A 17,003-nucleotide genomic window follows, 5' to 3' on the forward strand; every position below is an offset into this window, starting at 1 on the left:
CGGCTCACGGGCCCAGCCGCTCCGCGGCATGTGGGATCTTCCTGCACCAGGGCACGAACCCGTGTCCCCTGCACCGGCAGGCAGACTCTCAACCACTGCGCCACCAGGGAAGCCCAAGGAATATTTAAGATAAGACCTGAGAGAGGAGTTAGACATACAGGGGAGATGGCTGGGGGCGGATCCTTTCTTGATAGAGGGACCAGCATGTCTGAAGACCCAAGGCAAGAAAACCTGAGTGCACTGGAAGGATTGAAATTGAAGGCAGGCCAGTGTGGCTGGAATCGAGTGAGAGGGAGAGAGAGCCCCATGGTGACTCGGCTCTCATGGACAAGTGGAGTTCATAGTTAGACACGAGTCCCCTCCCAGGGACACACCACCTGGATAGGTAGATAGAAATGGAACTACCTAGAGTCAGAGAAGCACCAACATTTCTCAAGGAATAATTGTAGTTCTAAAGGAAGGACAGTTTAAGCCTTTTAGTCATCACTTGCCTCTGAATTCGTTTCAATGACTCTAGAAAAACTTCACGAACGACCTGACTCCTTAAAGAGGAGAAGGCTTATTAGTTTTCCCGTAGGTAGGGAGAAGCCTACTCAGAATTGTTGGCTTCATTTGAATCTGTGCATCAGAATATACTTAGTAAGACCTAGAGAGAGGATTTTTCTCTACTGAGGACACAAAATTATAGAAGTCACTGCCCTTGCCGTTTCTGAAGTGTCTTTCCTGGTGGGCCTCTCTGCACAGCCCTCCACGTGCCATTATTGATTGTGTAATATCAGTATTCTCCTGCACAGTATTTAGGCACGTGGTCAGAATCCCCAACTCCTCATTCCTTCCGATGTCATCCAGCACCGTCCGTTGGCCCCAGGCTGGGCAGGAGCTGCCCGCCCTCCACCTCCTTTCCCTTGGTGCCCCCTGGTTCCCACTCAGCCTCCTGAGAGTGCGGGAGCCTCCTAATTGGAAGATTTCTCTTACCACACCACACTTCAGTCGTGAGGAGGAAAGAGAGGTTGAAAAAAAAAACATAGAAAGAAGAACAACATGTTCTTGTCTTACTCTGTTCGGAGCCACTTTACTCCCACCTAAAAGCTTTATCTCCTTGGTACCAGACTCATTTCAGACTTCCCCGGGGTGTGGATATAGGGGCGGATGGAGGCTGAGGGGGCAGCTTCCAGCCCTCCGAGAGGGTCAAGTGGGTAGGATGTGTTATCAACAGATCACGTGGCACGGTAATTTCAATCTGAATGAATGTTTTTATGTCCGTTGCTATAAAATACATTGGCTGAAGGTTATATAAAATCCTTTTGATTCTTTTGTATTTCAGATTTAATCAGTAATCCAGTGCTGGCCACCTTCCCCAAGCTCTTGGAGCAGCCTGACATCATGGATGCACTCAGGGTGAGTAGTATGCGGCATGGTGGAAACCCGGCGGGTTCTAAAAGCGGTTAGACTTACTGCATAATGAGTTCTGACACCAGCTCTAGGTTTTTGTGGGGTTTGTTTCTTCCCTATTTGGATGATGTCTCCCGATCCCTGTCTATTATCTAGCTAACTTGGTCTCATCTGTCCTTTCTTCATGTGGATGTTACTTCCCCAGGGCTGCCTTCCCTGACCCAATAAGCAGATGGAGTGCCTGCCGTCTACCCCGTTGCTATCTCCTCCCTATTGTTTGTTCCTTGACTTAAGATGGCCACCAACTGTGTCCTAAGAGCAAAAATCCAAAATGGTTTGTTAGATAAATTGACTGAGTTTTCAGGGGCGAATCAGAGCATGCATATCATTTTTATTTTAATTTGAAGTATGTTATCTGTTGTATGAAAAAGCAGCTGGATATTAGATTGAACCATGTGAAATCTCTAATTTTTAGCCATTTATTGGCCTTCAAAAACGGCAGTTTCACAAAGTTCAACTTACATATTAGAATCAACAAACATTAGGCCTGTGAGGCAAATACTCAGATAACATAAGTGCCGTAGGGGATGTGTAATCCAGGTCCTTGCAGATTTAAAGAAGGCAGCCTCTGAGGATCAGGAGCCTGTTTCATTAAAGAGGTCCTCAGGGAGATGCACCTAATGAAAGCCTGGGGGCCAAGTCGGGTTTCGACATCCTGAGCTGGGAGAAGAAGACATCACACATGGGATGATCAGCACAGGCAAACAGTTTGAGGCAGCAGGGAATAGGGCGTGTTCTTGAGGAGAGCAGATGACCCAGTCTGGCCTGTCGGATGTCGTGTGTAGACGGTCAAGGGCGATCTCAGTCTCATCCTGTGGGTGAAGAGTGTGGTAGGTGGTGGGCAACCCATGAAGCGTTTTGCTTTAGGGACCCCGGACAGCACAGAGCCGTGGAGAAGCACATGCGCAGGAGGGAGGGGAGCTGTGTTGGGAGGTGAGTCCTCTTGCTAAGGAGGGAGGTCACGGCCTGGTGGAGTTGGAAGGAGGGAGCATCATCTACGGAGGTTTTTATTAGACTCTGAAACTGATTGCACGTGCTGGTTTGGCTGGCGGGGGGGTGTCAACAGTAATGATGTTTTAGCAAAAAGATGTAAGAAAATGTTCTTGGCGTATGCTTATCTGTAATTTCAGACAAGCTCATCTGGCACTGTAGTTAGATAATGCAGAATTTCTCTTTCTTCCCCTATAAAGCATTAGTATATTAATATTTACTCGTTATACAAAACGTACATACATTGATTCATTCAACAGATATTTCACGAGAGCCCACTATGGCTAAGGCGCCATGCTGGGCCCTGGAAGGTCTCTGATTCATACTTCCGTGGGGTTAATTGAACTCTGGGTGTTTTATTTCTTTAAAGAAGCTTTTGTGAAACTTTGTGCACAGATTGGAAATATTTACTAGCAAAGCTATACTTCATCCCACCTCTCCCTGACCATCTTCCTCATCACGGCCAACAGGATTGTCAAGGAGTATGGTATTTGACAGACTGTTCTATTTTCATGACTGTCTTACCTTGAAAGCTTAATGGTATTTTATTGTTTAGGTGCTGCGTTGGTGCAGTTTGCATGCATGTGTTAGCGTTGCACTGATTCTGTTCTTAAATTAGTTTTGACTTGTAAGAATCACGGGCTTCTGAGGAATCGTTCACTGATACATCCCGCCTAGTCAGTCTGGTTCTGGGTCATTAGCACTTGATGCCTAATTAGAGATTCACTCCTTACACGTGCAGGATCTGTACAGCGTTTGTAATCCTGTCCGTAAGTGTAGTTACAGAGTGAAGTCGCAGAGGTGTGGCAAAGACTTGTGAATACTCGGATTAACATAATATTTCTATTTGCTTTTTAGAGTTCCTGGGCTGAGAAAGAGAGTACATTAAAAAGATCAGAGAAGGTAACGTGATTGTGCACCCCGAGCTTCACACGTTTTGTGCTCAGTGTCTGCTGCACTCCCTAATCGTGCCTCTTTTTTAGCTGAAGTAACCGTGGTCCTAATCCCTCTTGACAGTTAAACGGTGTTATTACGGTTGCAAAGACACCTTCCAAGAAGGGTATGGGTGATGGATTCCAAGTGTAAAGAGAAACACTTGATGGAGACAGTCATTTCAGATCACTGAGTTTATTGAACTGAGGGGAACTTTCTAAGCCAAAGTGTCCCAGTTGGCTATCAAATTTCTCTCATTAAAAAAAAAAAAAAAATTCCCCTAGCTCTCAAAGTCCATATCAGGTAAGGAGAAGGAGGAAGAAAATTGGCACAAGCTGTAGCACACGTTGAAAGCATGCATGGCTGTGCTTACGTGGCCAGAGCATGTGGTCATTACCAAACAGAACTTGCAGTGAGCAGTGAGCAGTGGCTTGACTGCTCTAGTCTGGGATTGACAAACTTTTCTGGTAAAGGGCCAGAGAGTAAATATTTTTGGCTTTGCAGGCCACATGTGGTCTGTCTCAAACACCCAGCTCTGCCACTGTAATGCAAGGCAGCTTCAGGCAATATGTAAACACCTGGGCAGGGCTGTTTTCTGTAAAACTATTTCTAAAAAGAGATGGCAGTGGGCTGCATTGGGCCCATGGTCCATGGTTTTAGGACTACTAATCTGAACTTTTCATTATCCTCAAGGAATCGTGGGAGAACAAACAAAGACACTAAAAATTGAACAAAAAAAGTGTATATATTGTATCCTTGTTTGAGTTTTTGTTTGACTAAAACTGGCAGGTTTAATGCCCTCCTAGCTTGGCAGTGGACAGGTGCTGGGCCTCGGGCCTGTAGAAGCTGCCTCTCCACACACGGTAGCCTGCGGGGGCCACATCGCAGTGTAGACCACCACCCCGGCTGTGATTCCCACCCCAGCTGTCGGAGCCGGGCTGCTTACCCGTGTGGATATTGCCCAGCTCTTGTTATGGGGAGGCGGGGTTGACAACACGTTCTTACTGCTCGGGGCTCCTTTCTCTGGATTTCACGCAGAGCCCTTGATACCCCCGTATCACCTTGACCTCATTCAGCAATACAGCTGATGTCACACTGTGTCTTAGTTCCATTTACCTGGAACCGCACCCTTGTCCCCGGAATTAGATTCTGGCACCCCAGTCTGCTTGATGGAATGTCCGATACACTCCGTGGCACCCAGGGGGCACCCTGGCCTCAAGGAGCACCTTGCAGACCCTCAGAGAGAACCACTTGTCTCTCTCCACGTCCTGACTGAGCAGCCGATTCAGAGCCGACTCCCTGCCAGACACTGATGGCACCTCCCTCCCACCCCCTAGGCGGCTTCTAGTGAACAGAGCTCATACAGTGTAACACGTGAGGAGTAATGAGCTGGGTCCACTCACAGTCACTGGTGGTGCCGCTGTTTTCCCAGAGAGACAAGGAGCTCCTGAAGGCCGTGTTCCTCCTGGTTTACCACGACTGCGTGCTCCCCCTCCTCCACTCCGCGCTCCTGCCCCCGTTCAGGTGGGCAGAGGAGGAGACCGAGGCTGCCCGATGGAAGGTCATCGCCGACCTCCTCAAGCAAAACCGAGAAAACGAGGGCGCCCTCCAGGCTCTGCTGTCGCCAGCGGGGCTCCATGAGCCTTTCGACATTTCAGAGCAGACCTATGACTTCTTGGGTGAAATAAGAAAGATCGCCGCCTGACAGCGGTGCCCCTTGACCTTCCACTTCCCGCTGAATCTGATAGACCCTCCATGACAACCTGCATCGCATGACAAAACCAGAAGTAACTGTCCCATCATAACTTAGGCTTTATTCTTTTTTGTCCAGGCCACATTCTATAAGAAATATTTATCTGGTAATTTGAATATGTGTTAATACAATGAAGTAAATTTTTATAAGAAATACTATTATATCTAAATTTAAAGAATTTTTTTTCAAAAACCAACTAACAAATTTTTGTTTTGTTTTTCTTTTTTATTGAGTAGAGTTGATTTACCATATTATGAAAGTTTCAGGTGTACAATGTAGTGATTAACAATTTTTAAAGATTATACTCCATTTAAAGTTATTAATACTGGCTATATTCCCTGTGCTGTACAATATATCCTTGTAGCTTATTTATTTTATACTTAATAGTTGTGCCTCTTAATTCCCTACCCCTATCTTGCCTCTCCCCACTGGTAACCACTAATTTGTTCTCTATATCTGTGAGTCTGTTTCTTTTTTTCTTATTGAAGTATAGTTGATTTACAATGTTGTGTTAATTTCTTCTGTATAGCAAAGTGACTCAGTTATACATATATATACACTCTTTTTTATATTCTTTTCCATTATGGCTTGTCATAGGATATTGGATATAGTTCCCTGTGCCATGCAGTAGGACCTTGTTGTCCGTCCATTCTGTATGTAATACCAAGTAACAAATTTAAGTTAACTGTATCTATAGATTTGTATGAAAGCAAGATTTTATCAAAAGCTAAATTTATGACTATTCAAGAAAGTGAAAATATAATCCACAGAATAGGAGAAGATATTTGCAAATGATATATCTGATAAGAGTCTAGGACCCAGAATATATTAAATATACGATTTTGCTAATAAACTTTGTGTTGTGAAATGTAGGGGAAATCAGAGTAATAATCTATTTGAGAAAGTTGTGTTATTAATCACTGAATTCAGTCTAATATTTGAATGTGATTTATTCTAATTAGATATAAAAACAGAACCTAGTTTTACCTTTTCAAGTCCATATAATTGGTGCTCTTAAAAAGAAAATAAAACAAAACACCTCCACGCTTTGGAGACTAAGTTAACCCACCCCTGTGTCAAAGAACAAAGATTTTGTTGCATTTCAAATAAACCGGTGACTGCCAGTAAATTGTCCCAAGGCTTCACTGTTAACAATAACAGTACAGCTGGCATTTGTTGAGCGCCTGCTGCGTGTGTTCTCATTTACTAGGTTAGCGCTCACAGCTACTATAGGAGGCCAGCACTGTTTTTATCCTGTATTACTACTGCTGAAGAAACAGGCCAGGCAGATTCGATAACTGTCCTAAAGTCAGAGCTAGTAAGTGGCACAGCTAATGTACCTCGTAGAGAGACCATGTATAATCTACAACCTAAGACATTCCCCTCATCAGTGCAAACATTTAAGAATTGCATGTGAGGGCTTCCCTGGTGGCGCAGTGGTTGAGAGCCCGCCTGCCGGTGCAGGGGACACGGGTTCGTGCCCCAGTCCGGGAAGATCCCACATGCCGCGGAGCGGCTGGGCCCATGAGCCATGGCCGCTGAGCCTGTGTGTCCGGAGCCTGTGCTCCGCAACAGGAGAGGCCACAACAGTGAGAGGCCCACATACCGTAAAAAAAAAAAAAAAAAAAAAAAAAAAAAAAAGAATTGCATGTGAAAATAAAACATGAGAAGGCTATTGGAAGAAAAAGACGATCAAATTAGAGTTTAACCTAAACTATCAGAGCACCAACTGAGGAACTTTTTTTGACAGCGTGCTGCCTTAAAGGAGGCATTTACTTTTAGAGATCCATTGTATTATGAAACTCCTGGGCTACATCTTTAGTCAGCTTCCGCTAAACCCTTAACCGAAACTCAGCGTGGGCCTTCATCTCCGAACTTAACATGGCATGAAAGGGCTCCCAGCCACAAATGTCATGAGAGAACATGGCCTTGGAGAAGAGACTTCGCTACGTCTCCACCGCCCCCGCCCCAGACCCCACCCCATGCCTTCAGTGACGTGTGGGAAGCCATCATGACGAGCTGCCTGTCCCCTTCCCAGGGCGGTGCCTCTCTCCCTCTGGGACCACGGCCCTCCACAGCTCCTGCTGCAGCAGAGGGGTCCCCGCCTGTGTAAACGGAGGTGGCGGGCGTGTGTACAGAGATTTCCCCGTCTGTCAGAGGTGTTTCATCTGAGGTCCCTGCTGTCTCGTTTGAGAGAACGTGAAACCATGTCACTCCCCATTGCGAAGGTCATTTTTCTGTAGACTCTTTAATTCCTAGCTGCCACCTTTTACTTTTTCTAATCATTTAGCTTATTCTTAGCATCAAGCCAGAGGTGGGGCATTCTGAGTGAAAGAAAATACTGCTGGTGAATTCCTTTCAGTGAATGCACGGCGTGGAGCGAGGGAGCTTTCCTTAGGGGGTGTTTTCACAGACTGTCTTCTGTGTTCATTTGAAATGTGTCGTGTTTGACGAATGCGGCCAACTTCAGGGTTTCTGACACATAAGCAAAACACGGAGACAGGAGAGAAAACAGTTTTAGTCATGCTCAGGCCCAAAAGGAAAGCGCGGAGGCAGTTGGCCCGCACGGAGGAGGCTGTTCCGCAAGGGTGAGCGTGTCTCTGCCATCGAGAGGCTGAAATTACCTCCTCAGTCAGTGGAGGCTTTTTTTTTTTCAAAACAATGAAACCTCTCTGGCTTTTTAATGCCACCTTTTAGCTTCCAAAACAGGAAGAGGCTGGCAAGGAGCCAAAAACATCCTGGAAATGAGCCCTTGGGGGTCCGCGTGTCAAGGAGCGTGACTTGGCAACACACCAACTTAACCGTGAACTGACGCGGGGGAGCAGGAAGAGGGCAGCAAGTACGGGGTGCCTCCCTGTGAGGGGGGGTCCCCGCATCAGAATCACGGGTCGGGGCAGGGGGACCTTCCCTGGTGGTCCAGTGGTTAAGACTTTGCCTTCCAGTGCAGGGGGTGTGGGTTCGATCCCTGCTCGGGGAGCCAAGATCCCACATGCCTGGCAGCCAGAAAACCAAAGCATAAAACAGAAGCAATATTGAAACAAATTCAATAGAGACTTTTAAAATGGTCCACATCAAAAAACAAAAAAAATCTTAAAAAAAAAAAGAAAAAAGAACCATTGTGGAGGACGGGGGGATTGGCCCGTTCCCTCCACCTCCAGCCTCATACAATGGATTGAGCATCATATCCATCAGATCTGCTGGAGGCGGAAATTGTTGCAATTCCCTGGCCTGGGGGCCCCGTCTGGATGGCAAGGGACGGGGCGTGTACTACAGAGCAGGTACCACCTCAGTCGCCAGTGGTTTTATGGTCTAAGATTGAGGCCAGAACAACTCACAAGGGAGTGGTTGAAATGCATGATACCACATACAAACGGAGCAGGTTTGACTTGCCAACCCAGCAGCATCTGGGAAACCTCCAGGGACCAGGGAGGGCGCTGGAAGTGACATCTGCCAGCCCAGGGCTTTGTCAGTTTACAGTGTTACAGGACATCCTTTGCTGTGGACTTGCTCACTTCCTCTGGTGTGAAGCATTCCAAGCTGGGAGGTTTTCTCTGGGCGTGGAGGTGACCAGAGCTGGCTGTAACCTAGCTGCTTTGTGTTCTACTTCCTCAAAACAGAGAATCTGAGACAGAGCCCTACTGATTCAAGGCACCGTACATCTGAGGTTTATAATCGCCCATTCGTTCGTTCATTCATTCATTCATTATGCATTTGCTGAGCACCTACTATGCTCCAGGCACAGCATCGGCTTGGAGGACCCGGTGGGAGCAGCCCTGATGAGATCCCTGTCCTGACTTACAATGCACGATGTGGACGTAATCACACATGAGAACCATGAAGAAGGGCACAGACTGCTGGAAGGGCCTCTCGCTGTGTCTTTCCGTTGCTGCCGTGATATTTAAATTCCAGCCATCCCGTGTCTGCAGGGTTAAGAGCCCTGCAGCGGGCACCGAGTAAGCGATCAGCACAGGTGGTCCTTCTTACCGTGCTCTCTCTCCCCAGACACCGCCATCCCACGTTGGGGACCAGCTGGCTTCCACTCAGTTTCTGGATGAATCCCTCACTCTCTGCACTCCCACCGTTTGCTGTCTGAAACTCAGGAATATGTGGATTTAATAACATGTGGGTCCCTCAAGAGCCAGACTTGCTAGCAGAAATTCTGATACTTGAAGGCAGTAATCGAGTAATCACATAGATTTGGACGGGGAGGGATGGGAGGAGTGATAAATGAATGGTGAGTGAAGGGCTGTGCATGATGGGTAGGAAAACGGAGGCCTCGGAATTTATGTCTCAGTGACAGACACTGAATGAGGGCGTGCAGGCGTGCGGGCAGAGTATAAAATGGAAATCAGAAATCATGGATGGAAAACAGCTTGCACTCGGGACTTTGGTAATATGGCCATTGGGTAGTCCATTTCTCATGCTCTGGAGACAGACTGGACCTTAACCTGCTCATTTGTATTTGACTTTGCCAACAAAGATTAACTTTGCCGAACTTTGCCCTTTCGAAGAGGCCACTTGGGGAGATAACAAAAAAGGCTCCAGGCTTTCTGAGCCATTCTCCAGGGAGGTCTCTCTGGAGGACCCAGTCATTATCCCATGAGTCTGTCCTTTTTCCTGCCAGCTGTCCTTTGACCCTGAAGCATTCTGTGCCTGCCCAGACCCCAAGGACGCTGAGAACCAGACTCAGTTCTTCCTGATGGCCACAACCAGCATTAACCGCAGCCTCCTCCCAAGCCTGGTCCTGTGGGTGTGTGCCTTCTAACTCCCCCATTTGGGAGTCAGGTTGATTTGTAGAGATAGTAGCTGCAATCCAGCTGTGTCTGAATGAGCAGGCCAGAGCCAGTGAGACATGAGTGTCCCTGCAGGGTGAAGGGGGAGGGCTGGGCTACTCCTTCTACAGGGGGAAGCAAGTGCATGGACATCTGGTGCATTTGCTGTCCAGTATCCATAGACTTCTGGTAGCTCCACCCCCCTTCTCCTTCTGGAGGAGCCCTCCCCCCACTACACCACACCCTTTCATTCTTTTCATCACAGCTCCAGGAGGGGCTATGATTGGCTCAAGAAGATCAGGATATGCCACTCCCCTGGTCACAGTCATTGGATTAAGAATGGGCCAATAGAGAGCAAACCCCAGAAGATTTACTCCAGAGCCCTCTCCTTCCCTGCCCAGTGTAGCAGGAGATGTGAGATCTGGAGCCACTGTGTATTGCAGCGATTTTACTACTGGGAAGTGAAAGCCTAGAGCTGTGTGTACATGGGGGTAGCACTGAGTGAGGTTAAGAACAAAGCCAATGGTAGTGACAGCGACAGGCAGGCAGGGCTGACCAAACAGGGGATCTTAGGTCCTTGGTAGCATTGTTTGAGTCCCTGGATCAAGCCTCACCTGAAGCCAACATTCCCCCAACTTCTCACTTACCTGAGGTAATAAATTCCCTTGGTTGTTAGAGCCAGGTGGGATGGGTTCTTCTAACACGTGCAGTGGGAGGAATGGATACGCTGTCCCTTCTCCAAGCATCTCTGGCTTTCTCCTGGCCTGCCCCTTATCTGTCAGGCAACCAATAAAGCTCTTATGAAAAATGTATAAGGCGATTTATTGGTGGGGAGAGAGTTTGAGGAAGAAGAGACAAAAAAAAAAGAGAGAAGCAGTTGTCTCCAAAGTCTTTCTGATGGAGAGGGTAGATTCAATCATTCGAAAACATTTATTGAGTGCTTACTGTGTGCCAGGCAATATTCAATACAAACAAAGTTACTACTCCCCTGAAGCCAACATCCGAGGGAGGGCAGGGGCGGGAGACAAACAATATGCAATATGCAAACGAATCAATAAACAAAAATACGAGGTAGTGATAAGTGCTATACAGAGAATCAAAACAGGCTGGTAGAGTTTTGGTTCTGGTCAAATAGAGATGGATATTCTACCCTTTCCTCCCCACTGAATGCAACTAAAGCCCTGGACAGGATACATGGAACAGCTTTCTGAGGACTCTGAAAAATAAGTAGAAGTGGGACTATTTGGGAAGGAAACCAGAATTGAAAATACTACCGAAGTGGTGGTGAGTTTCCCATTTTTTCCCTCCAGATTCTTCAGGCCTGGGCTCAGACAACATGAAACCTAGAACTGTGTACAGGATACAGACCAAAAATGTCTCCGAAAAAGCCCTCCATTTCTGGGCTTAGGAATGGGAAAGAGAGCCCGTATAGGTCAGAGAGGGTATAGAAAACCCCTGTTTATTTGTGGAGTTTTTCCATTCTTTCCTGCCCCCAGGCAATCTAGTGACAGTAGGGGTGACAATGGCAGTGGCAGCCAGACAGGTGACTAAACTCTAAGGAGGGGCACCCTTCTCTCTGACCAAAGGAACTGTGGTCCTAAGAGCATGGGGGGAAATCCTTCTTTCTCTCTCTTTCTCTGTGTAAATATATCTTGTTGCTTTTTGTCACAGTAGAGCAGGGAAAGTAAAACCCTGGCTTTTTAGCCAGGGGACCAAGGTGAGGGTGGAGGGGTCAGGATCACCTGGGAACTGGAAAGTGGTGGGGGGGGATCATGGGGAGGAGGGAGCTAAAGAAAGTGATCCCATAAAGTAGTGTGTGAATGTCTTAGCTGCCCCTAAACAGCATGCCAAAGGACTTTAGAACTGAGCAGCACAGTCCCAGACTGATCCTAGGTCCAAGACTAGCACACACACCAAACAGATCTCAGTAGCACTGCAAAGCCTTAAAAACTGAACTGACATTGTTCAGGTGGTTTCAGACCAGAGAAGGTAGACAGGAACTTACTTGCAGCCTACCTCTAACCAGGTTGGTCACCTGCTAAAGCAAACAAAAAAATCAACATTTTCTATAGGATTTAAAGAAGACCCATAATCCTATAACATAATATTCAAAATGTCCAAGGTAAAATCCACAATTACTTGATATTTGATGACCCAGGAAAATCTCTCAAAGGGGAAAGATGAAAAGACAATAAGAGACAACAAGTCTGAGATGACATGGTTGTTGGAATTGAGACATTAAAGCAGCTGTTATAATCATGCTCTAAGAAGTAAGGGCAGGGGCTTCCCTGGTGGCGCAGTGGTTGAGAGTCCGCCTGCCGATGCAGGGGACACGGGTTCGTGCCCTGGTCTGGGAAGATCCCACATGCCACGGAGCGGCTGGGCCCGTGAGCCATGGCCGCTGAGCCTGCGCGTCCAGAGCCTGTGCTCCACAACGGGAGAGGCCACAACAGTGAGAGGCCCGCGTACCAAAAAAAAAAAAAGAAGTAAGGGCAAATCCCCTCGAAATGAATAGTCTCATCAGAGAAACATGATATAAAAAGAACCAAATTGAAGTTTTAGAAATAAAAAATACAATAACCAAAATGAAAAAGATTAATTGGATGAACTCAGTAACAATGCAGATGATAGAAAAGTCAGTAAATTTAAAGATAGTTCAATAGGTCAACATAAATCAATATAGATAGGTCAATACAAATTGTCCAGTTGAAGAATAGAAAGGAAATAGATTGAAAAAATAAACAAATCCTTAAGAACCCATGGGACAATGCCAAAAGGTCTAACATTCTTGTCACCAGAGTCTCAGTAGGAGGGGAGAAATAGTGTAGTACAGAAAAAAAAAAAAAGTTTTTTTGAAGAAATAATGGCTGAAAAGTTTTAAAATTTGATGAAAGACTTAAAAGTTACAGATTCAAGAGCTTAGTGAACAACAAAAAAGATAAACTCAGGGAAAGCCATGCACAGCCATATCAGAATCAAACTATAAAACTAAACACGAAGAAAAAAAGTCTTGAAAGCAACCAAAGAAAAACAATGCATTCAACAGAGGGAACAACAGTTTGAATTACTGAGAATTTCTCATCAAAACCAGAGGCCAAAACATTTCTTAAGTGCTGAAAGAAAAAACAAAACTGGCAACCCGGAATTCTATATTCTGCAACAATACCCTATAGGAACGAAGGTGGAATTAAGACATTCTCAGATGAGGGAAAACTAAGGGAATCTATTGTCAACAGACTTGCTCTGAAAGAAATGCTAAATGAAGTTCTTCAGGCAGAAGGGAAATGATACCAAAGGAAAGCTTGGAACATCAAGAATGAAGGAACAGCAACAGAAATGGTAAATATCTGGGTAAACAGATTAAATTTTTCTCTTAAGTTCTTTAAAATATGTATGATGGTTGAAAGCAAAAAACATAACATTGTCTGATGGGGTTTTCAACATATGCATTTATAACATGAATGACAACTACAACTGAAAAGAAGAGGGTAAAGGGACCTGTATGGTCTTCACTGCATCCGAAGTGGCAAAGTACTCTTGAGTCGACTGGAAAGTTAAGTATGTATACTGTAACTCCTAGAGCAACTTCTAAACAAATAATACAAAGAGACATGGTAAAAAACTCAATAGATGAATTAAGATGGAATACTAAAAATGATTTTAAAATCCAAAAGAAGGCCCAAAAGATGAAACAAAGAAATGAAACACAGAGCAAACAAATAAAAAACAAAAAATGAAATGGTAGTCCAAAATCCAAATATATCAATAATTACATTAAATGTAAATAGCCTAAAAATACCAATTAAAGGCAGCAGATTGTTGGGAGTTCTCTAGTGGTCCAGTGGTCAGGACACAGCACTTTCACCGCCATGGCCGAGGGTTCAATCCCTGGTCTGGGAACTAAGATCCCACAGGCTGTGTGACACAGACAAAAAAAAAAAAAAACAGCAAATTGCAAAACGGATTAAAAACAAAGGCCCAACTCTGTCATAACCACACACACACACACACACACACACACACACAAACCATTATAAATATAGTGATATAGGTAAGTTAGAAGTAAAAGAGTAGGAACATATATATCATGCAAACACCAAGTGTATTATAATAAACACACAAACATCAATTATAAGCAACAGTATTTGCATACATTGTTGGTGGGAGTATAAATGGTTTAACCACTTTGAAAAATAGCTTGACATTTTCTAAAAACGCACACCACATGACCCACAATTCCATTCCTGAGATATTCCCAATAGAAATGCATACTTATATGCCCTAAAAGATATGTTCTAGAATTTCCATAGCAGTGTTACTAATTAAGACCCCAAATTGAAATAACCCAAATGTTCATAAACAATAGAATGGATAAAGTGTAGAATATTTATACAATGGAATACTGTGCAGCAGTGAGTAAACTACAGCAGCACACAACAACGTGGATGAGTTTCCCAGGCATAATGTTGGGCGAAAGAAGCCAGACACACAGAAATTCATGCAAAACCAAGCAGAACTGAGTGATAGGGTTAGACATCGTGGGAGCAGACATCTGGGGAGAAGGGACGGTGAAATGACTGGGTGGAGTCTGGCAACGTTCTAGTTCTTGCTCTGGGTGGTGGTTTCATGGCCTGTATGTTTTGTGCATTTTTTCTGTAAGCATATTATACATCAACAAAAACAATTTTGAAATGATGTTTTAAAATCAGAATGGAGGGACTTCCCTGGTGGCACAGTGGTTAAGAATCCACCTGCGAATGCAGGGGATACAGGTTCGATCCCTGGTCTGGGGAGATCCCACATGCCGCGGAGCAGCTAAGCCGTGCGCCACAATTACTGAGCCTGCGCTCTAGAGCCTGCGAGCCACAACTACTGAGCCCGAGTGCTGCAACTACTGAAGCCCACACGCCTAGAGCCCCTGCTCTGCAACAAGAGAAGCCACCGCAGTGAGAAGCCCATGCACCGCAATGAAGAGTAGCCCCTGCTGGCCACAACTAGAGAAAGCCCGCACGCAGCAATGAAGACCCAACGCAGCCAAAATTAAATAAATTTTTTTAAAAAATCAGGATGGAAATATTAACAGAGAAGGTGCTGGTCTTACTATGGAAAGGAGAAGCAAAGAGAAGTGATTTCAGGATTAGAATTAGATGAACAACTACTTGTAAAGCGTCTGCCGGTAGCCAGAACTGTCCTGGAAGTTTTCAAATAGACTGTATCTCATTTAACTCGCCCCAACACACAAAGGAGAAAATGTGACCCCACAGCCTCACACCAGGCTCTGACCTTGTCTCACAGCGCATCCACACCTACAGCCCCAGCGAGGCATCAACTGGACTGGAAGGCGAAGATGTTCTCACAGCTCTAAACCTCTGTTCGTCCCGGCATCCCGTTGCCTGTGGTGCATTATGAATCCTACAGCTTTCTTATGAAGAGCCTCAGTAGAGTGCGCTATACTTCATCGCATATAATTAAACATGACTTGGCTAAACGTAAAATGTTTAAACTATGCCAAATGTTGTACAGCCTTGTTTTGTCGCATCTTCCCTTCTAAACATATGAATTGTCTCAGAAGGTAGAAGTGGCTCAGGCCCTGTCCAGGTTCTGGTATTAACTCTACTTCATAACCCGAGAAAGGTTATTTTCCTTCTTGTTTTCCCTGAGCTGTTCCCATAGACTATGTGCCATGTTGTCGGTGGCTGAGTCCAGGGCATCCTACAGCCCAAGAGAGTGGCCATGGCTGATTTACAACAGTCCGGAGAGGAGGCAAGAGGTGGGATTCCTGGGGCAGCGCCTGCTGTGCTGGGTTCATCCTGCAAATGAGGTGGGGCTGGAAGGCAGGTGGGATCAGGGCCTCACTTCCCCGCTGGATCCCCCCAGGCCTGAAGGAGGGCATGACCGGGCTGGCTTGACGTTTACTCCATGTGCCCTTTGCCTCTCTTTGCAGTGACTTTGCTTTGGGCTCATTTGTCCAAACTCCCCTGGCCCCTGGCTCTCACCCAGCTCTCTCCCAACCAGGCGAAGGCCCAGCAGATTGCCACCCCGACCTGTGCCCGGGAGGGCCGGTCCTGGCTGTTCAGGAACTGGCCCCTTGTGGTGGACATCTCCTGACCCCAGCACACAGAGCGGTCCTCCCACATCCCCTCCACTCCAGGGCTGAGGCCACGGAGGGCAGGGAGAATGGACCTCCAAACCCCGAGCATCCCCAGCAGACTTTGGGGCACCGGGCCTTCCTGCAGGGTGGCAGATTCTCAGATTGACAGGCAAAGGGCCCACGTCTCCAGGCCCTTTCTTTAGAGGCCCTTTCTTTATATCACTTGGTCGCTGGGTCGCAGCCCTGGAGCTCGGCCAGCAGGCAGGCGGAAGGCAGGAAGGAACCGCTTGGCCCCAAGCCTGGCTCCTGGAAGCACCGGCTGGGGCGCTGGGGCAGAGAGGGGAGGAGAGCTCGGGTGCCCACTGGGGCGGATTCTTCCCAGAGAGGGAGGCCTCCTCCTCTGCTGGGAGAGAAAAGTAGCAGAGGAGGATGGTGACAAGGGTGCAGAGAGAGAAGGAAGTGCCACGTCCCCAGGACGGGGCAGGAGCTGGAAGTGAGGGCTGCTTCTCTCCCTCTGGCTTGAGGCCCCCAAGGATGGAGAAGGCGGGGGCAGGGCATGCTGTGACCTTGACTTGACCTGGCAGATTCTTGGTCTCCTCACTTGGGAAAGGGGCCACCCAGTCACGTGCCGGGCTGTGGGAGCACCAGAGTTGACTGCAGATTTCTTAGCTCCTAGTAGCTCCTCAATAAACGGTCCTTGTCATTCAAGCGGCTCAGCCTGTATTCTGGGCACCCGGTTGGGGTGGTGGCTATAGCCGGCCTCCCCTGGAGTAGCACGCCTGGGACTCAAAACTTCCTTAGGAGGAAAAGTCTAGGAAGAGGCTCCGGCTCTCCTTCCTTAGCGACTCTGCCTCAGCCCGGGCGAAAGCCTGTCTGATGCACAAACCGCATTTCACTGAGGATTCTCTTGGCTGGAGCCAGTGGAAGGACCTGCTGGGCTGGAACGGTTTTTTTTTTTTTTTTTTTTTTTTCCTTCCAGGCAACGTCCTCTGATGGGTGTGTCGGGCAGGAG

The 17,003-nt window shown here is 46.7% G+C and overlaps 1 protein-coding gene across 1 annotated transcript in view; it reads left to right on the forward strand.

Moving 5' to 3' along the window:
* Nucleotides 1–5,244, forward strand: part of NPHP1 (nephrocystin 1) — a 59,324-nt gene extending 54,080 nt beyond the window's left edge. Inside the window, 3 exon segments of the mRNA XM_079720771.1 lie at nt 1,325–1,398; nt 3,301–3,345; nt 4,808–5,244. Of these exon segments, the coding sequence (XP_079576897.1) occupies nt 1,325–1,398; nt 3,301–3,345; nt 4,808–5,080 (392 nt within the window). The 3' untranslated portion in view covers nt 5,081–5,244.
* The last annotated feature ends 11,759 nt before the right edge of the window (nt 5,245–17,003 follow it).

The sequence above is a fragment of the Hyperoodon ampullatus genome (assembly GCF_949752795.1).
Source record: "Hyperoodon ampullatus genome assembly, chromosome: 15".
Taxonomy (NCBI): Eukaryota; Metazoa; Chordata; class Mammalia; order Artiodactyla; family Ziphiidae; genus Hyperoodon; species Hyperoodon ampullatus.